General features: G+C 47.8%; 1 protein-coding gene across 1 annotated transcript in view; it reads left to right on the plus strand.

Moving 5' to 3' along the window:
• Positions 1–9680: 9680 nt before the first annotated feature.
• Positions 9681–27446, plus strand: part of LOC105920830 (rap1 GTPase-activating protein 2) — a 36770-nt gene continuing 19004 nt past the window's right edge. Inside the window, 5 exon segments of the mRNA XM_036142662.1 lie at positions 9681–9743; positions 9746–9798; positions 21993–22077; positions 22801–22836; positions 23792–23839. Coding sequence (XP_035998555.1) covers positions 9681–9743; positions 9746–9798; positions 21993–22077; positions 22801–22836; positions 23792–23839 — 285 coding nt within the window.

Raw genomic sequence — 27446 nt, forward strand, 5'->3', positions numbered from 1 at the left:
ATGACGGAAACATGGAGGATGGAGTCAGATCTGGCCCTACAGTCTTCTGGACATGAAGGGGGGGGGGTTGTAAAACATGGGTGCCTATTGGAGTCAGAGGGAGAGCTGGCGTCCAGAGAGCGCATGTTACTCATGTTACTTTCATTATATATTTTAGAGACTTTCTTTAATAACATTCTCACAACACATATATATAGGGCATTAATTGATGGGGGGGGGAATTGTGTAGGCCTTTTCTCTGATCGTTGTAATTTATTCTAAACCAATGGCGTCGTACAATATTTAGATTTTTATCGTTATTCGTTGGCTTGTAGTTCTTATTTTCTCTGGGAGCCTTCAGGGTCAACAGGAAGCTGCAATAAGTCGACCTTCTCACTCACTGCAGAAAATCAAACCTAAGGGATTCACCTGGGGGTCTGGAGATGGCTCACCTGCCTCCTCCTCCTCCTCCTCCTCCTCTTCATCATGAGAGCCTGACGCCTCTGACTGCAGCGCCAAAGCGTCGAGTCCAGTTACACCTGGTTTGTAATAATCTCACAACCTCTTTTCTCCTGTCAATTAAATTAGCGTCAGAAATAAGTCACTTCTGACGCTGGTCCAGACGGCTCCATCACTCCCAGCCGGACCCTTCGGTTCTGATGGGAGAACCGCCGAGGGTCCGAGCCCCAGAAAACCAGCCTTCCTCCGTCATCAGGTTCATCATCATCATCATCCTCCTTCAGGTAAGCACTGCTTTGAGCTGTCTTATAAAATCCTCACAATAAACACAGAAATTTGTCACAAAGATGTGAAAAAGTTCAAAGAGTAGCTTTGAAGTCCTCCTGCGCTGAGATCAGCGTCTCCTGACCAGATGATGGTGGAAAGATGGAAAATCTCCGTTTTTCATTGGATGGATGATGCAAACTTCTCCTCCTGATTACTAATATTGTCTTTGAGACGTTTGGTGAAAATCTGTGAGCTGAGGCTGCAGTCTGACTTACGTAAGGAAACATCCAGGAACCTGACGTCTTTCTTCCCTTTTAACTCCATCCATTATGGATAAGTTTGCCTCTCCATCAGGGCTGATGCGTCCCTCCTCCCCTCCTCTCCTCTCCTCCTCTCCTCTCCTCCTCCTCTCCTGCTCCCTTTCTGCCTCTGCTGTCAACTCAAGTGTGAGATGGAGAGGAGGAAGAGAGAGAAACATTAACGGCAGGAGGAGCGTCTGGCCGAGGAAGAGTATTTATAGGAGGAGAGATAAGGAGGTAGAGCAGCAGCGAGGAGAGCAGGAGGGAACCAGAGCTCCTGAGACGGAGGGAGGAGGATCCCGACACAATAAGACGAGCAGGGAGACAAAGGAGGAAGAGGAGGAGGAGGAGGAGAGGGAACCATGCTGCGGAGGAAGAGGAGCGTCTCCTTTGGAGGCTTCGGATGGTGAGAGTCTGCTGGTTTCATTGTTCCATAAAGACCTCCATGATCTCATTCAGCCACACTTTCAACGCTTTTCAGTCTGATTGCTTCATCTGCATGAAAGTGACATCAGCGTGACATCACAGTGTCATCAGAGCCTAAATCACGCCGTTTAGACCCGTGCAGCAGCGTTTCCTGTTCCTGCAGACCCACGCTGATAACTTCTTCTGGGTCAGTCTCTGCTCAGCGGAGAAGCCGGCGCCGGTTAATCAACAACTTTCTGTGTTCTCAGGAATTTAAAGCAGGTTTCTGCAGACAAAGAGCTGAGAGGCAGCAGCGCGTGGATTAGAGCCGGCTTCAGCGTCTGACCATCACCTGGAAAACGTTCGGAAACCTTTAGATTTAGAGCTATTATAGAAACTGCAGAGTATTTATAGTGCCTTTTAAAATGTAAAACTAGTTTATAGAAATTTAAACTAAAATGTTTAAGTTGCACAGATGGAGATTTTGATAGAAGGACGTAGAGGAACCAATTTAGTTAAAACTGAACAGATTCAATCAGGTAATCTTCTCAGTGGAAAACTATCTGACGTCCATGGGGGGGGGGGGGGGGGGGGGTGTAGGGGTCATAGCTGTGAGTGTGTGTGTGTGTGTGTGGGGGGGGGGCTGTCATGTCTTTGAAGCTTGTTTGTCACTTTTGCTCCTCCTCTCTGAATAGTGCGTCAGGACAGGGATCAGGAGCGTGGCATCAGCCGTTCTGATGCGTCAGGATAAATACGGCAGATTTAACCCTAATGCTGCCATCTTGTTTCTTTTTTCTCATATTTTATCAGCAATTCATGGGTGAAGAATTAAATAAATGTTCTATGAAGGCTCCTAAGTGGTCCAATAATTATTAGCCAAATGAATCACAAAGTAGGGAAAGATGTGAATTACTCTTTTTACACGGTTTCATGCAACTGGCATGTCGAGGTGAGTGAATCCTCATCAGTTCAACGATAAAACGTAGCCTGGCATGAATTATTGTTACTGAATAATTGCTGCGTTGGTGAGTTACATGTAGCTCCATGCATGTATGGGAGAGTTTTGGTGCCTGAGCACAGCGTCGCCAGAGATCAGCTTTCAACGTCTTGGAAGTTTTTTCTGTGGTGTGATTTTACTTCGTTGCCTTTCTGCTCCTCTGCCATCAGCGCTTATATCACGGCTTCATCAGAGAGTTTTTCAGACTGCCGCTCCTTCCTGGTCCTGCCGGTTGTTTTTCCTGCTTTTAGAAATGGTCGCGTATTCAACACTCTGAATATTTGATCTGGAGACAATCGTTCGGCTCATCTTGAACACGGGACATAAGGAAACACACTAAAGTCAAAGACCGGAGGACTGGAAACCAGCTTGAATGTTTGCAGCTCGTGGCGGAGCGGTCTCCACAAAACCTGGAATGTCACTTGATCATCACGGAGGGTTCATCCTCATCCAGGCGTCACTTAAAGAGTTCACCGTTTTCTTAAAGAGGCCATCTGTGATCCAGTGGGAGGGAGAGTACGTAGCAGAATAGTTTTTACTGATAAATGGGAACAGTGTTTATCCAGCAAAAGCAAAACTTTCTTCTGAGGAATGACTTTAGTGTGTTGCCTGTGAAGCTCTGCCATCTACTGCTCATCCTGTTTGTGGGAGCCTGACTTCATACGACGCTGTAAACGGACAAGCCAACCCTGTGACCCGTGAGAGGATTAAAAGCCAAAGCACTGAAACATGAACAGCCATCCATGCTAGCTTCCTCTGGCGCGCCTATCATCGTCTCGCCTCAGTAATCCAGGTCTGCTCCTCACAGAAAGCCTCGGTGCTGCTCTGGTAACCAACATTAGAAAAATCACCGGATCCCTGCTCTCTCATTGTCTGCAATGATTTCCAGTTACCGCTCAGTGAAACATGGCAGACGCTACGATGTGTCGCCTCAGATCTGACTGGTTTACCCTCCTGTGGATCAGAGGCTTTCTGTTCCACTGCCTAGGCATTAAAATTAATAAAATAAACATTGTTTCCTGTAAGGGATGGTTGGACGCCCACCCAATAGTGTCCGCTATTGTTTGGCTAGCTGCATTAGCCTAGCGCTTTGACAGTAGCAAATCCTGCTAAACATTACATAACTAAGTTATATGACTGTACTTGCAGTTGTATTGAACAAAGTTTAGTGTTGGTCTGTTATTGCTCAATAAAATGAACCACGATGTGAGATGGAGCAGAAGGACACTGACATGATCATGTGACTCCTATCTTATCTTTGATTGGTGGAATCGGTGGAGTTACGACTTTCCCCATTCATCCCCAAGTTCATGTTGCGATTCCCGTAACCCGCATGGAAAGGCCTTCAGGTTTATACTTTATACAAAACTTATAAACCAGAAACTTTTTAAAAGCAGAACAGAAGGTGTCCCCAAAATCAAGATTTTAGCTGTGAAGGTGTTGTAGAGAAACTGAACCTTCATCTGTCGTTACCGTTTACATTTAAGCTCATATTGTTCTCGCTGCAGCACAGCCAGCTGCTGCAGGAAGTTAGAAAAGTAGGCATTTATTGATTTTTATTTATTATTTGTTGCAGTTCAAACAGATATTTATTAGTGAGTGTGTTTTAAAGCTCTAAACATGTGTGAGTTTGTTGCTTTAGCTTCTCAGTGATGACTCTCATGCTATTAGAGCTTGATTGGAAAGACGGTAAAAAGACAAATCAGAGCCTCACACCTGTCACATCATCTCCTGGATAAACATTGAGCATCTTTCCCAGGGGGCTGATAAAAGATGTCTAGCCTGAGAAAAAGGTCATTAGGCGTCCTGATGATCTCACATGAGGTATTGAATCGATCCTAAAAGCCGATTCAGTGAAGCTAAAACCAGTGAAGAGGGTCGTATCTCCTGAATTCTCCTCAGACGTCTAACAGCTCTGACCTGCCTGAACAATCAAGTCACGGACGTAAGAGAAGTCACAACGTCTACAGCGATGAGATGAGCTTCATCTCTGCAGCCCCTGTAATGTGCATCATGTTGATTGGTAACATGGTGGTTAAAATGTCCCATAATCTCATTAACATGCTGTTTTAGTACACAGCAGGCGGTCAGTCTGCCTCAGGTGGAGCAAGCTGAGTAAATCTTGTTGACCAGTGATGGTAGGGTGCAGCAGGAGATGGACACATGAATCTGGACTTCTTCTGTTGCATTGTGGGTGCTGCTCCAGCCTGTTGTGGTGAAGGAAGAGCTGAACCAAAAAACAAAGCTCTTGCTTAACGGGTCCGTCTACGTTCCAACCCTCACCTGTGGTCAGCAGGTCTGGACCCAAAGACAAGATCCTGGATAGAAGCAGCTAAAAGGAGCTTCCTCTGGAGGGTGGCCTCAGGGGAGGAGCTCTGTGGTCCAGGAGGAGATCAGAGGAGAGCTTCTCTGCATTCAAAGGAGTCAGTGGAGGTGGTGTGGAGAACTGATCAGGACTCCCCCTGGACGCCGGCCTTTGAAGGTTCTCTGGGCACGTTCCACTAGCAGGAGATTCTGGGTAAGAACCAGCATTCCCTGGAGGAACTGTATATCCCGTCTGTCCTGGAAACACCTTGAGATCCCACAGAACGAGCTGGAGGTTCCTGGAGAGAGAAGACTGGGGTTCCCTCCTGTTGCCTCTGTGAAGCGTAGGATGGATGCTTCACACAAATGTTTTACTGTTTTAATAAAAACGGACGTTAGAGTAGTTTGTGAAGAACGTTTGAAGGTCAAGGTTCTCCAGAGAAACATCCAGTGTCAGCTGTAATTTCACAGTCATTGATTTAAAGTCTTCTACCGGTCAGACTAACGAACACATGAAGTTCCCCGTACCTCCAGCACTGAAAACGGATGTTCTCAGGTAGAACGTTTCAGTCAACGGGGTCTCAGACACGGTAACCTGTCAGCGCATGGTGGGACGTATCGCCAGGCGAGGAACTTCATCAGAACACCAGCTGGGTTGGACACTAACCGTGACAAAGATGTCGGTCCTTCATTCTAACGCCTGAAATGAGACCGGCTCTTTTCTCAGAAGAGCTTCAGTCCTTTTTCAGGAGCCAACACTTCTCTGGTGGACTGTCACAGGTAAGGTGCAACGTGAGGAGAAGATCAGTCTGCAGGTGTAAAGATCTGTCAGGCTTTTAAATGTACATACTTTGGCCATAATGGTCTTGTTGCTGGTCTGATAACAACCAGGAGAAAATAAAGCGCTGATGGAGCAAAGATCCAGTTTTCCAGTGAAGTCCAGAGAGCGACGCACACCCAGCATCAGAACCACGGCCCAGTGGAGGATCGTTACAGAGAAACAGAAGAAACTCAGGTGGTACAGCTCACAGGGTGTGGTACGGTACCAGGTGGTACCAGGTGGTACCAGGAGGTACCAGGTGGTACCAGGACGTACCAGGAGGTATCAGGCGCTACCAGGCGGTACCAGGAGGTACCAGGAGGTACCAGGCGCTACCAGGAGGTGTCAGGAGGTACCAGGCGGTACCAGGAGGTACCAGGCGGTACCAGGAGGTGTCAGGAGGTACCAGGCGGTACCAGGAGGTACCAGGAGGTACCAGGCGGTACCAGGAGGTGTCAGGAGGTACCAGGCGGTACCAGGAGGTGTCAGGAGGTACCAGGAGGTGTCAGGAGGTACCAGGCGGTACCAGGAGGTGTCAGGAGGTACCAGGAGGTGTCAGGAGGTACCAGGCGGTACCAGGCGGTACCAGGAGGTACCAGGCAAACTATTCTGCTGTGGCTGTGAAACCAGGAGAGGCTGACAGGAAGCAGCAGGAACCACCTGCACCTCCTTCTGAGGATGAACGCCTCCCAGCTCAGCCTCGCTGGTGATGTTCCTCACCGACCGCTGGTCATGACTGCTGCCATCTAGTGGTCAGGGTTATACCCAGCATACGCTCCTTTGTTCCAATGAACAGCTTCAGTGTAATTAACATCTGTTTGTCTGATAAAACACGATGACTGTTGTTAGGCAGGAGATCCAGTGACCAGGATGTTCCCCTGAATCTGAGGTCCACCTCTGTGGAGCAGATCTTCTGGTCCATCTCTGTACCCTCAGACAGTCCATCTCTTGTTAGTGTTTAGGACTTGATGTTCTCCTGGTGTCCCTCCATGGTGTCTGGAAGCCTCCACACTCTGTAACGCTGTGAAGCATCAGGCTGAGGATGACTGGAGACGAGGAAGAGGAGGAATTTAAAGCAGCTCTCAGTAAATCTGTGAGCAGAATACGCAGCGCTGTCTGCAGACCTTCAATCATTCTGCCCACCTCCTTCATGCCCTCTCCTCCCTCCACTCCTCTTTCCTGCTCGCCCTCCCTCCTTCTGTCATTGCCTCAATTTCTCCTCACCTCCATCAGTCCGTCTGTAAATCCTTTATTACATCCTTTCCTTCCTTTATTCCCTCCTTTCCTTTCTTTATTCCCTCCTTTCCTTCCTTTATTCCCTCCTTTCCTTCCTTTATTCCCTCATTTCCTTCTGCAGTGAAATCAAGTTTTTGTCTATTATCCATCCATCCATCCATCCATCTATTATCCATTAGTACATCCGTCCGTCCGTCCATCCATCCATCCATCCATCCATCCATCCATCCATCCATCCATCCATCCATCCATCCATCCATCCATTCATCCATCCATCCATCTATTATCCATCCGTCCATCCATCCGTCCGTCCATCCATCCATCCATCCATCCATCCATCCATCTATCTATTATCCATCATCCATCCATCCATCCATCCATCCATCATCCATCCATCTATCCATCCGTCCATCCATCCAGCCATCCATCTATTATCCATCCATCCGTCCGTCCATCCATCATCCATCATCCATCCATCCATCCATCCATCTATCCATCCATCCATCCATCCATCTATTATCCATCCATCCATCCAGCCATCCATCTATTATCCATCCATCCGTCTGTCCATCCATCATCCATCATCCATCCATCCATCCATCCATCTATCCATCCATCCATCCATCCATCTATTATCCATCCATCCATCCAGCCATCCATCTATTATCCATCCATCCGTCCGTCCATCCATCATCCATCATCCATCCATCCATCTATCATCCATCCATCTATCCATCCATCCATCCATCTATTATCCATCCATCCATCCGTCCATCCATCCATCTATTATCCATCCATCCGTCCATCCATCCGTCCATCCATCCATCCATCCATCCATCCATACATCTATTATCCATCTGTCCATCTGTTCGTCCGTCCGTCCGTCCATCCACATGTCCATCCATCCATCCATCCATCCATCATCCATCCATCCATCCATCCATCATCCGTCCATCCTCTCTGTTTCCACAGTTTATCGTCCCTCCATCTTCGCTGAGTTCAGACCCAGCCCATAATAGAGTTGCCGTCTTTAATAATGCAGGAGGAGCCTGAGGGCAGAACAGTTTATATGAAGCCCTCCACCAGTGATGCTGCTCGCTTAAAGTGAGTCAGGAATTGTCCACTCAGCTGAGGCGAAAGTCTAAACAGCGGCTCATCCTCTGGTTCCTGAAGAAATGAGAAATCCCAAGCTGATGACATTTAAAATCAATTAGCATCATATTTTGTGATAAGTGCTGCGAACTGATGCCTCTGTGTTACAAAACCCAGAAAGAACGGACGATAAAAGTCTTACTCCCATTTTTACAGACGGCGTTTTGTGGCTGTGAGAACTCATGATCACAGCATCACCTCCCATCTCCTACTGCAGCACGCCCCACTGCCCCAGATTTATGGTCTTAGCAGGAATTTAACAACTCTATGTCACATACGTGCTGCAATGAAGGCAAAGCTGCACTGATCCGTTCTGATGCTTCAGCTACACACAAAGATTCACCCCACACCAAAGCCCAGAGGCGGCTGACGCTGCTGGAGACTCTAACTGGTCCTCCTCAGCTTTTGGTGCTGGTTCTGGATGTTTTTCAGGGTCAGAATAGTTGGAGCTGATAGCTGGGCCCCTAGGGAGGACACACACCTCCAGATCGCGTCCTCGACTGTGCTGGTCACTCAGAGACAGAAGGATGCAGTGAGTCTCTGAATAAAGCATGTACCTACATTCACCGTTGAAAAATAAGTTCATATCTTTTAAATTTTAGGGCTTTACATGTTTTATATGCATCTAAAGGTATTTTTTACCAAACTAACAACTGTGCATGCAGGCTTTTATGTCAACATTGATGTCTCTTCCTATTTCTTCCTCCTTAGTCAACATTAGGTTAGAGGTCCAATCTCTGATTTGGGTCACAGTTTGTTCCCTGATGCAGAATTTCATTAGACTCACAAGTCTAGTGGATCAACTCAATTCTGGATCTTTGTCTGTTCTGTTCAGTTCCTCTTCTTTAGGTAGTGAAAAAATGTCATCTCAAGGTTCTGTCCCAACAGAACCAATTTGGTCCAAATATTATTCAATTTACTGAAAGATAATTCATAGATATTGTCAAATTTAGGTCCAATTTAAACCTAAAGGAAAGGAAGATGAGGAAGCTCAGCTGATTGTAGCCAATCACTGACTTTGCAGCAATTCCTTCTCCTGAGCAAGCAGGTGGTGACAGTGGAGAGAAATGATTCCCCTTTAACAGGAAGAGACTTTTAGCAGAACTTGCCCTATCTGTATCTGGGTTTGTTTCATGGAGGTAAAAGATCCAGGAGGGAAACTGAGATGTTGCTCTTGACAGCGACCCAAGGCAGAAGAGCTCAAAGGTTCCCCCAAAGTTCTGGGTTTGTCCTGAGGTTTCCAATCAGACCTTCAGGACGCATCCTGAAAAGATGATTTTCCTCATCAGCTAAATTGTGAGCTCCCCTTACAGCGAGTCTCCTTATCTCGCCTTCATCTCCTGTCCTTTTCTCCTGGTTTGTGTTTCTTCATTTTTTTTTATTTCATCCAGAGCAGAAATGACTGCTGGATGTAAATATTGAGAACTTCTTTCCATGTCTGATATCAAACCAAAGTATTTGTGGAGCATCAGCAGAACTCTTTTAAAGATGGCAGTCTGGAGATGTTCATGGACAGAAACCAACATTCATGTTCTCTCCATGGTGAAGCAGCTCTCTGGAGCGTAAACATTGTTCAGTTCATTGTGTTTTATGGCGTCTTCGCGCTCCAGAAGCACATGTGTGATGTATCGTTGCGGCGGTGCTTTAATAAACGGGTGTTTTATTGCTGTGAAGCTCTGGGATCACACCTCCCTCCGTCACTCTGTCAGGTCACTAAGGTTAATGGAGAACGCAGCTGTAAATCTCGTCCTTCTCCTCGGTGATGCTGTTCTGTTCTGCCCGCTATCAGGACGGGTGGAGTGCAGCATCCATTAACATCACGTCCTCTCTCTGTGTCTCTGCAGGATTGATAAGTCTACAGTCAGCGCCCTGAGAGCCCGGTGAGTACCAGCATGCAGGCAATCACAGAAAAGCAGCAAAAATGTTTGTCTTTACATCATTAATGAGGAAACCTAAAAAACAAAACCTTCAGATTTGATCTCTGACCAAACTGGTCCAACTTTAAGACTTGCTGTTCTGCTGAATGGACTCCAGGCGTCTTCACAGACTAGACAGACTGGTTTCCTTCTCCATGAGGCGTTCTCTGATGCCGCAGTAAAAGACAATCGTCTACATGTACGTGGTTTATTTTTAATTCAGGGATTCTTTATATCTCTGTGTTGGAGCCCCTATAATACCTGCTTCTTGTCCCTGGATTCGCTCATTTTCTCACTCGGTTTGGTCCCTGAAGAAATCCAGAGCCTCAGTCCAGCAGTAAAGCCCAGAAAATACACCATGACCCAACCAGCACCCTTTAGTCCAGGGGTTCTGCAACCTGAGTGGCCCATTGGTCCTTCCACTGTGGCTCTTTATAACCAACCAATGGTTTGACATATAGACATAATAACAAATGAAGGTATAATTTGTTGTTTTTTTGGTGGAGTAATTACACTGATTTTCCACAAAAGAATGACACTAAAAGTACCTGTAATTTTTTTCTTGTCATAAGATTGAAAACTTTGTAGTTTTTTTGTTTTTGTTGCATTTTACTGAATTTTCTACAAATAACCCATTGACGAAATTGTATCTGTCCTCTTTTTGTTAAAGCGTTTATATTTTTCTTTGTTTTAAAACAGAGATAAAAATAAAATGGTTCTTTAAAAATGACAAAGTTCTCTTTTTGCCAAAATTCTTGTAAGACGTGCAGCTCTAAACAAGTTTTCTTCAGCTGGACTGAGGGTATAAATGGCTCTTTTGTAAAGGTTGCTTCTGTCATCAGGAAGGAGAGAAAATTTCACAATCTCATAGAGCTGAGGAGCTGTTTTGCCATTTCATCTCAAAGTGAAGCTTGTTCTGGGTACAGTGGACTCCACCCGGGCCGCCCTAACCCAGGGTCAGGATCTCACGTCTCTGGGCTGAGAACCTCAGGGTGACGCTGTTTGCAGATGATGTGGTTCTGTTGGTATCAGTTTCAATGGAGAATTTAAAAGCAGTTGGAAGTATAGGAGTTGATAATCAGGTCTTCTCAGTCTCAGTCTCTTCTTCATGGATGATGACTGGATGGAGCATGAGATTCATAGATGGATTAGAAGCTTCTGTTTTGTTCTGGTTGGTGAAGAAGCGGAGGTCAAAAGTGAAGCTCTGGATTTCTTGCTCCATCTTTCTCCCATACCTCTGCTATGGATCTGAGACGCGGGTCATGAACAAAAGAATGAGATGCTTGCTGCAAACAAAAATGAGCCACCTCTGCAGGGCGGCTGGACTCAGTCTGGGTGTTAAGTGGTAAATGGACTTAATTTAAATTGTGCTTTTCCAGTCATACCGACCCGTCAAAGCACTTTCCACTTTAGCCTCCCTCACTAACACACATTCATGCATCAGTACACAGATCAGTAGGAAACTTAGGGGTAAGTGAGACAGAATGGAAATACCGCTTTTGAATTACAAGACAACTAATGAGCTGCAGTCACCTCCGTCCATTTGGACACAAACATCATGCTGCTGTTATCTGGAGACAAACACTGTTATCCATATCATAGTTAAAGGTTCAAGGTTAATTTATTAATACTTAAAGGTAGATTTGTTCTGCAATGGTTCTCAACATTCATACAAGCATCTTAACTCAACCAGAACCGTTCACATAAATATAACGGTCCTCAAAGTTCTCCAGGCTTCCTGGAATATCAGTGAAGACGATGCTTAAAGGGACCATTGATGAAGGCGGCATCCTCACAGGAGGCCTAATGAACCTTCCCACTTCCTGTTCTCTGTTTCCAGATGATACAGAACCAACATGTTAAACTCAGAACCTCCTACATCTATTACTGTCCTCAGTAAGGAACCCGTCTGATCTCATCTTGTCCAATAATGTCGGTTATTATGAGCATACAAACCCGCTCTTCATAATATCCAGAATTCTCAAATTTGACGAGCTTGTAGAATTTAAAATGGCTCAATTTATGTTCAAGGTATCAAAAAAGTTGTTACCTGAGCACATACAGAGCACGTTTTCTGAAAGAGAAGGGGGGTATAACTTAAGGGGTCACTCAATCTTCAAGATCCGCAATTTTAGAACAACAAGGAAAGGCTTCTGTATTTCAATTAAAGGTGTAAAGTTATGGAATAAGTTACATGAAGATTTAAAACAAAGCAATAGTTTAACACAATTCAAAAGAAGGTACAAAGAGGTAATTTTCAATAGATATACACATGGGGACAGAAAGCAATAAGGTGTGTACTGAAGATAATAACTTGGTGTAAGGGTTTAGAAAGATAAACCAGCATAAAATGGGAAAATGTATAGGTAAATATTAGTAACTGTTACTTCTAACTGCCACTTTGATTTTGATTTTTTTTTCTTTAATGACAGTAGGACTCTAAAGTCTCAAGTGTTTAGGGGTAGGAGTTTATAAGTTCTCACTTCTTCCTACCCCATTTTGAGCATGATATGTTAACTGAAACAAAAAAAAATCTGTATTTTCTCTTCTTTCTTATGCACTTCTTGCTACTGTGCACTATTTTATTTTTATATTTGTATCATGTTCGAATAAATTTCATTTCAAATTTCAAATTTCAAAATTTCAAATTTCAAATCTTAGTCTCATGTTCAGGTTTGCTCTGTTTATTTCATTGTTGCCTTACTGATATTATTTTCTCTTTGGTAAACAGTAAATTCTCAGAGCGCTGCAGCATTTTTTAATAGATGATATTTAAAAACCATCGTCCTCAGTAGAGGAACTAACCACCAGGCGGATGAACGTTCTGTGTTAGAAATGCTTCATTCACTGATCTCCTCTGGTCTCTGAGCACACGTCGCTGCATCATGTGGGCCTTTAAAGCTCTGACCCTCCTCACATCCTCCATGAAAGCAGAGGACATGTGACACATCTGTGGGGAAGGTCACGTCTGCTAGCACCACAGCCGGCTCTCCTCCCTCCAGCAGTTTTATCAGCTGTCCATCAGACAGATGCTGAATCCGCCTCAGAACCTGCTGTGAGCTGGTTTGGGTCGGGCTCATTACCTGAACATAGCTGTTGATTGATGTCCTGATGATGGATTATTTTGGGGGATGTGTTCTCCTCCCTGTTTCTGTCCGCCTCATTAGAACAGACATAAAGAAATGCTGCTTAGACTCCAGAGCCTCGAGTTATTTCCTTCAACTCTAATTATTATAAATATAGTGAATAAATCACAGATATAAGTCGCCGTCAGCGTTGGCCTTTTTACTGTAATTTTATGTGATAATTTGTGTGAAGCTGCAGGGAAAGCATTCATAAATTTTAAGTTTTTCTGCCTTTTTATTTCACCACCCTGACACTGGAGCTCAGGCTGCAGGTTCAGGCTGGTTCTCTTGCTGGAACGTGAACCTCCACCTCAGTCTCAGGTTCTCCTGCTGGAACGTGAACCTCCACCTCAGTCTCAGGTTCTCCTGCTGGAACGTGAACCTCCACCTCAGTCTCAGGTTCTCCTGCTGGAACGTGAACCTCCACCTCAGTCTCAGGTTCTCCTGCTGGAACGTGAACCTCCACCTCAGTCTCAGGTTCTCCTGCAGCCTCCAACAGGTTCAGCTCCATCCATCTTCCCCTCAGCTCTGACCTGGTTCCCACAGCATGATGCTGCCTCCACCATGTTTCACAGTGGGGATGGTGCGTGGTCTCCTCAGACCAGACCACCATCTTCCACATGTTTCAAACAGGACTTCTACTCATTCTTTTCCAGAGTGCATTTCTTCTTCCCCTCTTCAATAAAAAGAGAGATTTGTGGAGTGCCCAGCTGATAGATCTCCCACCTGAGCTGTGGATCTCTGCAGCTCCTCCGGTTACATGTTTCTTGATTTAATCAGTTTAGGTCACAGGGATCCAACTCCAGTCAACAAACCATGAATCAAATAATTGGGTCTCTAGCAGAACTCTGTAGTCCGTGATGGTTTCAGTGATTGTTCCAGGTGTGTTGGACTTGGGACACATCTGGCTGAGTGGACGGCCGTCTCCTGGTTGTCGTGTCATCCTCTCTCCATGTTCAGATGATGGATGGATGCATGATAAAGTAAATGCAGTAACTCTGATCCTGGCTTCTCACTGGATGTAAAACCTGCTGCAGAGGTCCGTCCAGTCGGCACCATTCCCTCTCACTTCTTCCATTTAATGAGACATTTGTGTGGACTTCTTTCACCAAAGAGATGGTAAATGTCTCTGTGTCTCAACAGGCTAGCCTGTCTGCAGAGAGACGCATTATTACAGTGAACAGCGTTAAAGATAGAAAAGCTGCACCCTTTAAAATATTCCACCATGAATTATAAAAATTTGTAGCAGAAACCAAACGACCGTTTGCTCAGAGAAGTTGCTCATTTGCATCCATGTTACATATAATTAATTAATGTGTAAAGAGCTGCAATTGACCCTGACTTCTTTCTTTATTCACATTAAGAACAAAACATAGGCCAACTGTGTTTTTGTGTAAAATGATTGTGAATTATGCCGTCAGCCTGAGAAGGAAAGATTGATTCATTTGTCATTCATGAGTCATTTATTATTCTGCAAAACAGTTTCAGAGTTCAATAGATAACTCAATAAGTACCAATTAAAAGATAATAAAGTGAATACATTTGATTGGGAAAAAAATAAGGAAAAATTATTGCATAAATGATTAATACATTATTTATTAATACGACATATTTCAAAAGCTCAGTTCAATGAAAATCTAATAGGAACGAACAAATAAATGAATAAAATAAATGGTGTCACAATGATGCAATTCCACCAAAAGCTTTCCATCGGTGCCGTAACATGAATTAGTGACTGTAGGAGCATCTTCCTCCTCCTCCTCCTCCTGCTCTCCTTCATCCCTCTCGTCAGTTTTCCATTTTTCCTCCATCTGCCTTTCTCTAAGTGATTAAGGCTCTGTAATCCTGCCGGTCTCTGACATTACGGCAGAGAGGAAGAGGAGGAGGAGGAGGAGGAGGAGGAGCGGCGCTGCTCTGTTAGATCTCAGAGAGATGCTCAGTAACCGACGGCAACGCTGCGATGCCACACCGCCAGTGGTGAGTCTGACATTTCCTCCATCTACTCACATGTGTTTACATTGTTGTCAGAGTGTTTGTGATGTTTCTCCAGCCGGGATCATCAGGTTTAGGATCCATTAGTGTTAAGGAGGAGACGCGGTGTGTTGGTGTGTGTGTGGACGTGTCCTCTGACAACATGAGTGGACGACTGAGGGTAGTTGTGTCCCCCAAAGGTAAACAGAGACACCAGTGATGTGGGTCCGTGAGGGAGAAGATCTCTGCAGAGCAACGTGTTGACAGGAGAGAAAACACTAAATATAGAAAACCCAAAATTAGAGCAAAACCTTTTAAGATGTATTAAAAAGACTCATTTACACATTAAAGTGCAGAATTTTACGTTTTTATCCTTGTTGCCGCTCATTAGTCGGATCACGTTTCCTTAAAAGAGCCTGAGCCTGGTGACTGGGTCTGGGTTGGTGTGTGTTGCTCATGTTCTGGGTCAGTTTTAGACCTGAGGACATCATGCAGAGCGAGGACGGCAGTGGACGGACCCTCACAGGCTGTTTGTCCCGGGTTTGGTGCTAAGGTCCCCGTTAAGACTCTGTTTTAGCACGGACCCCACGCTGGCAGGTTTACACGTGTGTGTGTGTGTGTGTGTGTGTGTGTGTGTGTGTGTGTGTGTGTGTGTGTGTGTGTGTGTGTGTGTGTGTGCGTGTGTGTGTGTGTGTGTGTGTGTGTGTGTGTGTGTGTGTGTGTGTGTAATTAAAGGACAGGCGGTCCGTCTGTTTGAGAGCAGCAGCCAGCAGCGTCCCGCCTCTCCCACTGCTGTTTACGATGTTTTTCTTTTTTCCTGTAATGATGACAGCAGGGAACCACTTTCTACTGATATAATGACAGACCCCCCCCCCCCGACCATCAACCCAAAAGCCAAAAAATAAAGCAGCTCGGTGACAGACTACCTGCAGGCGGCAGAAACAGATTTCTGAGAACGTCAGATATTTATTTTTGCTCCTCTGCTCAAAATAACAAAAATCCTCCTCAAACGCCAAGTTACCCTCCAGGTTGAGCAGCGCCCCCTGTGGTCGCAGCGTTTACTGCGCCTGCATTATTGTAAGCGGTTCTATAAAAACAACAAACGTATGACTGTGAGAGGCAGCGCGGCCATCTGTCCGGCCAGCTCCATGCGGTCGTTGCTGAGTCGTGTATCTCTGCATAAATGTGTCCAACGCGCTCGTCTCCTGCAGTGAAGGCTTGTTCCGCTTCAGATGTTTGTTGTCGTGTTTATTCGTCTGGTTCTATTAGTGAGAATGACGTAATGAACAAATGTTTATGTTCAACGGAGTGGTTCTGAGCAGTCAGTATCTTCCCTGCAGGAGTCAGAGTGAACTCTGGAGAACCGGGGAACGTCTGATAGAGTCAAGCTAACAGCTAAAGGAGTCAGGTTGTACCACCAGGTCAGACCCAAACCTTTCTGAGCTTAATGAGGAACCGCTACTTAGAAGTGTTTTTAGTTGTTCTCACTTTGGAATGAGATGATTTTTTTATTACAATTTCCTCAACCAAAGCACAGACACATCCTGCCCCTAATCAGCTGAGTCCATCGGGTTGGTTCTTACATATCCTCTTCTATGTGAGAGAAAATCATTGAGTTAATTAAAAACAATGTTACTAAAATTAGAAGGAATCTAAAGATTTCTCCATCTAGAAAACAGAAGGTCAAGATGCCAACCAGGGACTGTAGAGGAATTGACGTGACGGCGGCTGTGAGATTGCTCCGCCCACATGTAGCAGAATTTAACCCCGACAACAAAGACGTTAATGACGCTGACAGTGAAGCTCACAGCGTTAACATTAAGGCAAAGAAGATTCAAACGAGTTGTGGATCGTGTTATTTCAAGGTAACCCTGATAAATTTACAGTAAATCCCAAGTTTAAATACTCAATGTAATTAGTAAGTTAGAATAGTTACTGCAGATGCTTTGCATGCTGCCATCCAGCGATCCATGGCAAGAATTTACAGTGAAATTCTGAGTAAGGAAGGGAGCAAATTTGACCTTTTACTATCTTTATAAATGCTTTGTGCTTTGAGTCCTGATAACTGGTCATAGCTGACAGAGATTCAACCAGAAGTTGCAACAAGCCAATATCCAGAGCAGAACCAGCATATTATTTAACCACTAAAGATACAGTTATGAACAAACATTGGGTTACCTTCGTTCAGACAAACTAGTTTCCCGTAGATCACTGTTGAGTTCAGCTGCGTTTCCAACTTTTACATTTTTCTAGATGCTTTGGGAAAAGAATAAACACCCTTTAACCCAGAGGAGTCAAACTCATTTCTATGTTAGGCCACTTTGGCATCATGAAATCATTAAAAGGGTTGCATGTTTATAGATGATACATTTGATTTGATTTCAGTTCACATAGAAATATAAAAAAACTGCACAGTAACATAAAAAAAAGCCCCTTAGGCCCGGTTTATACAGTTATCTGCAAAAAGGGCTGATTTACCCTTTAAACTCATCATTCTGCATCTCTTCTTCTCTTTCTGGACATTTCTGGGTTGTTTTAATGTGTTGTGGGAAAACTGACATCTAGTGGCAGGATGCTGTTACTACACAGTTAAAAAATAAATTAACATTCACTACAATAGGCACAGTTTTAGCCATTTTATACCATTTAAAAGGATATATGCCTCTCTTAGCCAGTTTACTACTGCACTAGTGAAGCGTTGATGCGTTGCTGCTTAGTTATAACGCACTGAGCGGCTAACGTTGTACCTGTTGATCGGATGTCATTTATTCTATTTTACATGGCAACATTTGCCAGTCTGAAGCTCCTGGCGTCACGGTGGAAACCTCTGCAGGTCATACGTCTGCTCCACCAGCAACAGAACCAGCTCAGGTCTAAACAAAGTGATAAACTGGGTCATAAGCGTCTGATGCCGGCGTCCCGTCTTCACGCTTCCTGCAGGAAACGTTTAAAGAAACATTTAAACCAGCGGTTCCAACGCTGGACCTGATTCCAGCTGATCTCCTCCTCAGCTGCCTGTAGTGCTGCAGGAGCCTCTTCATGTCCATGTAGGCCCTGTTTGCAGCAGCAGGGAGACATCCAGGTGACCAGGTGACCAGGTGAACCAGGTGACCAGGTGAACCAGGTGACCAGGTGAATCAGGTGAAGCAGGTGACCCAGGTTGATTTGGCCTGAGATGACCTCAGCCACACATGTTCCTTCCTCTTTTAACGGCTGCATGTTTTCTGATCTGCTGTCATGTGACCTGCTGTGAAGCAGCAATTCCCCGGAGGCGGCCGTCGCTCTTCATCACTTCAGCTCTACAGACGTTCCTGAAAGATCTCAGCTGCTGAAGATCAGCTCATCCTGAGGGACGTAGTGAAGACGAGAAGTTTTGCTGATGATAGAGAAATATCATCACCTTTAGTATCGCTGATGCTTTTCTTCATCAAACCTCCAAATAACATTTTCTAGCTTCTCTGCAGTTTTCATGGCAGACTGAGGAGACAAAGCTGTGAAAACTTTCTGATTGTTTCATAATTAATTCCCCGCCCGCTGGTTTTAATTAGTTCGCTAAGAAGAGTCAAGCCCTCGATTATCTAAGCGTGAAACATCCGCTGCAGGAATTAAACCACTTTGTTTCCCCCTGTTGACCTTTGACCCGGGACACTGGAGCCTGAGAGGAGGAACATCTCAGCTCTCCTGCCTGAGCTCCTGAGCTATTTAATGATTCTACCTGTTTATGGAGGAGAAACATTTACCTGCAGCTGCTGAGCCGAAGCAAAGCGACGGTCCACCTGGTGAGGCGCTGCAGGTAGATCCCTGATCTGGTCTACAGGTGAGATCTTCAGGAGATTCAGATGAGAGCATCAGGTGTGGGATGATGGACGGCAGGTCGCCTTTCCAGAAACGAGCTGGAGGAGGTGGAGCTGAACCGGAGGTCCCCTCTGGGTGGAGGAAACTTCTAGGAAGATCTGAGGAGGGAATGTGAAGATGTGAGAGGCCATCAGGCTGAGCATGACGTCAGAACCTCAGAACCAGAAGGAGCAGCAGAACCCGATCACCTGGGATTCACTGCAGCTTCATGCTCGTTCAGCCAGACCTCCACAGGTAACCGCCTCACCTGTGTGAGTAGAACCCACGGGGGAACATCTGGGTTCCTGCTCCAGTTGCCTCCCCCCGGGCTCACCCAGATGTTTCTCACCCTGACCCACCGGGCCCGTCTGTGCCCCCCCCCCCTTCCTTCCTGGCGTTGCATTGACACACCTGGATGATCAGGTGATCTCTTATCAAAGCAGTGAGGGAGCACTAACTGTTCCACGACTAACAGGGTAAAGTTTCCTCTGAGTGATTCTTCTCGGTTCTAGCTGTGGGATCCAAACTGGACCTCGGTGTCGTTGCGTAACTGAGATCCGGTCCAAATGCCACGGCGCCTCGCTGGGTGACCTTTTCTCTCCCAGCAGGACTCCCCCCCCCCCCCCCCCCCCCCCCGCCTCCTTCTGACCTTTGAGTCCGCTCGGGCACACAGGATTCAGACCGTCGACCTGTTGGCGGTAAAACGCGACAGTGAGGAGCGAGAGCAAAGATCTGTTGTCGTTCTGGACCCGAGTGTTCTGGATCAGTAGAACCTGAGGCAGCACAGAGACCCAAACATCTGCTCACTGCTGCATCCAGAGCGTTAGCAGGCGGCGCTTCTCCACAGTCAGAGGAAAATTAAATTAGAACAATATCTGGAAAAGGTCACAAATAAACCGATTCACACGGAACCACAGATACAGCCAGTCTGAAGACAGCCGGTTCTGATCCAACCCATGGACTTAAAGAAGCAGCTGCTTCAATAAGCTGTCCTGAGCTGGACCCGTTTCTCACGCCATGATGGCTGGAGACAAGAACCAGAACCCCGACCTGCAGAGAGACGATGCAAAGACGGTTAAAGCAGCGCCTCACTGCTGCTCTCTGGATTCTTCAATGTTCTGGTTCTGTTATTCATGCTGAGTCAGCAGCATTTAGACCCAGGTCAGCCGGGTCACTAGGTCTGAACGGTACCATCAGAACTTAAAATGACTCATCAGATTCTAGTTCTGGTGTTGGACCTTCCGCCCATATCCTGATTTTCCTATTATAGTATAAGGCTTTCCATGTATTCAGTTAAATAGTTTTTCTATAGCACGAATTCACATGTCATCATCCCAAGTCTCTTTCGAAGTCTTTTTTCTGCCACATACAATATGGCGGTGACATTGACGTGCGAACCTGCGCCCTATGACGCGTCTACGTATATATGTCTGTGAGCAGAACGCCAGACCAGGTGTACCTTCTATGAAGAGAAAAATGACAGAGAACAAAAAGTTAAAAGTTGAAATAACAACAAACAATGCAGATTGGAGAGCAGTAGGAGAACTCAGCAGAGTGAGAGAAATAGACCCTGATGTCCTCCAGCAGCCTAAGCCTATAGCAGCATAACTATAGAGGTAGCTCAGGGTAACATGAGCCACTCTAACTAGAAGCTTTGTCACAAAGGAAAGTTTTAAGATTAGTCTTAAAAGTAGACGGGGTGTCTGCCTCACGGACCAAAACTGGGAGTTGGTTCCACAGGAGAGGAGCCTGATAGCTGAAGGATCTGCCTCCCATTCTACTTTTAGAGGCTTAGGCTTTACCTTCCAGCTTCTGGTACCGGTCTGTTTTGCTTCGGACTCTTTCAGGGACATCTTTGCTTAGCCTCCATCTTGGATTCTGGTAGAACCGGGTCGCTGTCGTTCTGGTGCTGAGATGTGTTCCTGTGCTGCCATGATTAATGCTCCTCCTCACTTCAGCCTGACCAGGACTTTATGTATCAATCCATCCATCCATCCCTCCATCCATCCATCCATCCATCCATCCATCCATCCATCCATCCATCCCTCCATCCATCCATCCATCCATCCATCCCTCCATCCATCCATCCATCCATCCATCCATCCATCCATTCATCATCCATCATCCATCCATCCATCCCTCCATCCATCCATCCATCATCCATCCATCCATCCATCCATCCATCCATCCATCCATTCATCATCCGTCATCCATCCATCCATCCATCCATCCATCCATCATCCATCCATCCATCCATCCATCCATCCCTCCATCCATCCATCCATCCATCCATCCATCCATCCATCATCCATTCATCATCCATCATCCATCCATCCATCCATCCATCATCCATCCATCCATCCATCCATCCATCATCCATCCATCCATCATCCATCCATCCATCCATCCATCCATCATCCATCATCCCTCCATCCATCCATCCATCCATCATCCATCCATCCATCCATCAACACTCTCATCTCAGCTGCTTTATGAACTCCTGACTCTAACAGAACCACGGCATCAGTGATGAATATATTATAAACAGTTTAGTCACTCATTAATATTCACACGTCATGACTTATTATTTTAGAACAAATGTGTTTGTCATTAACCTTAAATGATAAATATTTAGGGACAGCATCAGGTTAGCGGGTGTGAACCATGACTCCTGGTTATCAGGGTGAAGCTGCAGACTCTGTCAGGTCAGGCTGCCCTCCGCCTCCAACCAGCTGATGAAACACGGTGAGCCGCCTGAAGGCCGAGGAAATGGATCTTCTTCTGGCTCGTTAGTCCTGCTCGGCTGGACGGAGGCTGGAGACAGATGGAGGCTTCAGGTCTGGAGACGCTCATCCGTCCTCTGAGACGGGTCAGACGGACCAGCAGCCGGCTGTGGTTCAGATGGAGGGAGGAGGACGGGTTGTTAGAAGAGAAAAGTTTTTATTCATCCCACTCTGGGGAACAGCAGCATCTAAACACAAAATACACACAATTATAGACATAAAATGAAGATATTGGTATAAAAGGAAAAACAGAGCCAGAATTTTAAAAGAGACATACAGTAGATAATGGATGCTGAAAAACGACAACAATTCCAGAAACATCCTAACTTTCTACAGGTAAACGGTTAAAGAGTGTTAGAGTTTAATGTCTGGTAAAGTGGTGATGGCAGAACGCATGAAGCTGCATCTTTGTTCTGTTTGCTGACGAGTTCTTCCTTTGTTGCAGTAAGCAGGACCTGCTGAACGTCACTAATGTTCCTGATGAAGAGTGTCCCCCGTCTCCGCCCCGCACGGCCCCCCCCACCATGAAGGTGAGCCTCATAGGAACAGGAGAACAGGAGAACAGGAGAACCGTTCTCACTGCGCTGCATGTGTTAATCACAGCAATATGCACCGTAATACAGGGAAAGATTTAAATCTTTTTAAACAATACAACACACATTTGAATCGGGTAAATACGACATATTTAGATGTTTCCAATTAAGACGTTTTTATTATTCAGAAACATTCTACTCTAGAGGGCAGCGAATTAGTAGAAATCATAGAAAAAATAAACAAAGAGCAACATATTGCAATATAAATTCAGACAGAAGTAAAACTTACAACTTTAATGCAATACTTACATCAGTTAATATATATATAGTATGTCAGAACAGAGCAAAGTGCTTCCAGTGACAATATCTACTGTTTACTGAACGTTCATCTGACCTCCAGATGTCTCAATAATCTCAGCAGATAGAAAATAACATTAAAATAATAAAGATTGTGTAAAAATAGGAAATCTCACATCAACATAAATTCAGGTTTTTGTCTCTCTGGTGCATTTTGGGTAAAAACAAGTTTGTATCTAAAGTTTCTCACAGCAGGAAGTTCCCAGAACATCAGAGGTTCTGACTGCAGCAGCAAATAATAATATAATAATAATAATAATAATAATAATAATAATAATAATAATAATAATAATAATAATAATAATAATAATAATAATAATAATAATAATTATAACAATAACGCTGGTTTCTCTCTGTCTGCAGTCGGCCCATTTCTTTGACACCATGGACAGGATGGAGGTAAGAAGTGATTCAGAGAGCAGCTGTTTCTCTCTGCTTGTTGCTCGTCTCAGCAGAGGAACGTTTTCCTCCAGCTGGAGTTTGCAGACTTGTTCAAACATCAAACCATCTGCAGAAGGAGAACATGTCTGAGTTTCTGCAGGAGACGCAGAAATGAGAACAACCAGAAGTTTAGCCTTTAAGTTTCACTTTAATGCAGGTAGCTTCAACACGTCTGCTGTTTGCTCTGTTGGCTCTATTTCTACAAACATTCCTTCATGTAAGATGGATCCTGTTCAGAAAGTCCTGCTGCAGCATCCTGAACAGGCCACAGAGGTTCCTGAGACCAAGGATCTGCATGATTGTCCCTCAGCAGAGCAGGAACCTGGAGGACCATCAGCAGAAGGTCTCAGGTCCATCAGGTCCAGTTCTGCATCAGCAGCCATGGTTCACCATCAGAACCACACAACCATACTTCAGGAGACCTTGGTCCATTCCCAGCCTTCACTGAGCAGAGATGGAGCCTGATGTCCACCTGAGAGGAGCTCAGCTTCTCTGGGATCATCCATGATGTCCTCCAGATGCTTGGTGGAGGTCCGGTCCATGCAGGCAGGCTCGGTGTCGGTGGGAAGTCGGATCATTTCCACTTCTTTGCTGCAGCATCAGTGCAGAAACGTCCAGCGGAGACTTCAGAGCAACATCTGCTGCCTTCAGGACCAGAACTTGTCCTTGGACCCTGCAGCTGCTGGAGCACTCCTGGTCCACAAGGAGAGGAAGGGGAACATCTGCTTCCTGCTGTCCTGCAGGAACGGAGGTGGACGTGTTGGACCTGCAGCTTCTAGGCTTCAGCAGATTTAGTCCCACTGGTTTTCTGTTCTGGTCACAAAAATCTGTTTTCTTCATCATTCAGTGACCAGGAATCATTTTAGAGACACAAGGAGCTCATCTCTCTTTTCTCTCCTCGACTCTGGAGCAGCAGGTCCCTGAAGCCGCTGAGATGAAGACGGTCCCCCAGAGACAGAAGGCACGTCTGTCCCTCCGTCTGTCCCTCCGTCTGTCCCTCTGTCTGTCCTCATTTCAGCTCATGTTCATGTGAAACCTCATGACAGCTGGTTCCACCACAGTTCCCCGTCCTTCTCCTCACGTTTAACTCCAAAACTAAAGGAGCTGCTGCCGGGATAAATACTCTGATCCCGCCTCCACCGTCCTCCACCGTCCTCCACCATCCGTCACCATCCTCCACCGTCCTCCACCATCCTCCACCGTCCTCCACCATCCTCCACCGTCCTCCACCATCCGTCACCATCCTCCACCGTCCTCCATCGTCCTCCATCGTCCTCCACCGTCCTCCATCATCCTCCACCGTCCTCCATCGTCCTCCACCGTCCTCCACCGTCCTCCACCATCCGTCACCGTCCTCCACCGTCCTCCACCGTCCGTCACCATCCTCCACCGTCCGTCACCATCCTCCACCGTCCTCCATCGTCCTCCACCGTCCTCCACCGTCCTCCACCGTCCTCCATCATCCTCCATCATCCTCCATCGTCCTCCACCGTCCTCCACCGTCCTCCACCATCCGTCACCATCCTCCATCATCCTCCACCGTCCTCCATCATCCTCCACCGTCCTCCATCGTCCTCCACCGTCCTCCATCGTCCTCCACCGTCCTCCATCGTCCTCCACCATCCTCCACCGTCCGTCACCATCCTCCACCGTCCGTCACCATCCTCCACCGTCCTCCATCGTCCTCCACCGTCCTCCACCGTCCTCCATCATCCTCCACCGTCCTCCACCGTCCTCCACCATCCTCCACCGTCCTCCATCATCCTCCACCATCTGTCACCATCCTCCACCGTCCTCCACCATCCGTCACCGTCCTCCACCGTCCTCCACCATCCGTCACCATCCGTCACCATCCTCCACCGTCCTCCACCGTCCTCCACCGTCCTCCACCATCCGTCACCATCCGTCACCGTCCTCCACCGTCCTCCACCGTCCTCCACCGTCCTCCACCATCCGTCACCATCCTCCACCATCCTCCGTCACCGTCCTCCACCGTCCTCCACCGTCCTCCACCATCCGTCACCATCCGTCACCGTCCTCCACCGTCCTCCACCATCCGTCACCATCCGTCACCATCCTCCACCGTCCTCCACCGTCCTCCACCGTCCTCCACCGTCACCATCCTCCACCATCCGTCACCATCCGTCACCGTCCTCCACCGTCCTCCACCATCCTCCATCGTCCTCCACCATCCGTCACCATCCGTCACCATCCTCCACCATCCTCCACCATCCGTCACCATCCTCCACCGTCCTCCACCGTCCTCCACCGTCCTCCACCGTCCTCCACCATCCGTCACCATCCTCCACCGTCCTCCATCGTCCTCCACCGTCCTCCATCATCCTCCACCGTCCTCCACCGTCCTCCATCATCCTCCACCGTCCTCCACCGTCCTCCACCATCCTCCACCGTCCTCCATCATCCTCCACCATCTGTCACCATCCTCCACCGTCCTCCACCATCCGTCACCGTCCTCCACCGTCCTCCACCATCCGTCACCATCCGTCACCATCCTCCACCGTCCTCCACCGTCCTCCACCATCCGTCACCATCCGTCACCATCCTCCACCGTCCTCCACCGTCCTCCACCATCCGTCACCATCCTCCACCATCCTCCACCATCCTCCACCATCCGTCACCGTCCTCCACCGTCCTCCACCATCCGTCACCATCCGTCACCGTCCTCCACCGTCCTCCACCATCCGTCACCATCCGTCACCATCCTCCACCGTCCTCCACCGTCACCATCCTCCACCATCCTCCACCATCCTCCACCATCCTCCACCGTCCTCCACCATCCTCCACCGTCCTCCACCATCCGTCACCATCCTCCACCATCCGTCACCGTCCTCCACCGTCCTCCACCGTCCTCCATCATCCTCCACCGTCCTCCACCATCCGTCACCATCCGTCACCATCCTCCACCATCCGTCACCATCCTCCACCGTCCTCCACCGTCCTCCATCATCCTCCACCGTCCTCCACCATCCGTCACCATCCGTCACCGTCCTCCATCATCCTCCATCATCCTCCACCGTCCTCCACCATCCGTCACCATCCTCCATCATCCTCCACCCTCCTCCACCGTCCTCCACCATCCGTCACCATCCTCCACCATCCGTCACCATCCTCCACCGTCCTCCACCGTCCGTCACCATCCTCCACCATCCGTCACCATCCTCCACCGTCCTCCACCGTCCTCCACTGTCCTCCACCATCCTCCATCGTCCTCCACCGTCCTCCACCATCCTCCACCGTCCTCCACCGTCCTCCATCGTCCTCCACCATCCTCCACCGTCCTCCACCATCCTCCACCATCCTCCACCGTCCTCCACCATCCGTCACCTTCCTCCATCGTCCTCCACCGTCCTCCACCATCCGACACCATCCGTCACCGTCCTCCACCGTCCTCCACCATCCGTCACCATCCGTCACCATCCTCCACCGTCCTCCACCATCCGTCACCATCCTCCACCATCCGTCACCATCCTCCACCATCCTCCACCATCCGTCACCATCCTCCACCATCCGTCACCATCCTCCACCGTCCTCCACCATCCGTCACCATCCTCCACCGTCCTCCACCATCCGTCACCATCCTCCACCATCCTCCACCGTCCTCCACCGTCCTCCACCGTCCGTCACCATCCTCCACCATCCGTCACCGTCCTCCATCATCCTCCACCGTCCTCCACCATCCGTCACCGTCCTCCACCGTCCTCCACCGTCCTCCACCGTCCTCCATCATCCTCCACCGTCCTCCACCATCCGTCACCCTCCTCCATCATCCTCCACCCTCCTCCACCTTCCTCCACCGTCCTCCACCATCCGTCACCATCCTCCACCATCCGTCACCATCCTCCACCATCCTCCACCATCCGTCACCATCCTCCACCGTCCTCCACCGTCCTCCATCCTCCACCGTCCTCCACCATCCGTCACCGTCCTCCACCGTCCTCCACCGTCCTCCATCGTCCTCCACCGTCCTCCACCATCCGTCACCCTCCTCCATCATCCTCCACCCTCCTCCACCTTCCTCCACCGTCCTCCACCATCCGTCACCATCCTCCACCATCCTCCACCATCCGTCACCATCCTCCATCGTCCTCCACCGTCCTCCATCATCCTCCATCATCCTCCACCGTCCTCCACCATCCTCCACCGTCCTCCACCATCCTCCACCGTCCTCCACCGTCCTCCATCATCCTCCATCATCCCCCACCATCCGTCACCGTCCTCCATCGTCCTCCACCGTCCTCCACCGTCCTCCACCATCCGTCACCATCCTCCACCATCCTCCACCGTCCTCCACCATCCGTCACCATCCGTCACCATCCTCCACCATCCGTCACCATCCTCCACCGTCCTCCACCATCCGTCACCATCCTCCACCATCCGTCACCGTCCTCCACCGTCCTCCACCATCCGTCACCATCCGTCACCATCCTCCACCATCCTCCACCGTCCTCCATCATCCTCCATCGTCCTCCACCGTCCTCCACCATCCTCCACCGTCCTCCACCATCCGTCACCGTCCTCCACCATCCGTCACCGTCCTCCACCATCCT

Source organism: Fundulus heteroclitus, chromosome 11, assembly GCF_011125445.2.
Source record: "Fundulus heteroclitus isolate FHET01 chromosome 11, MU-UCD_Fhet_4.1, whole genome shotgun sequence".
Classification (NCBI taxonomy): Eukaryota; Metazoa; Chordata; class Actinopteri; order Cyprinodontiformes; family Fundulidae; genus Fundulus; species Fundulus heteroclitus.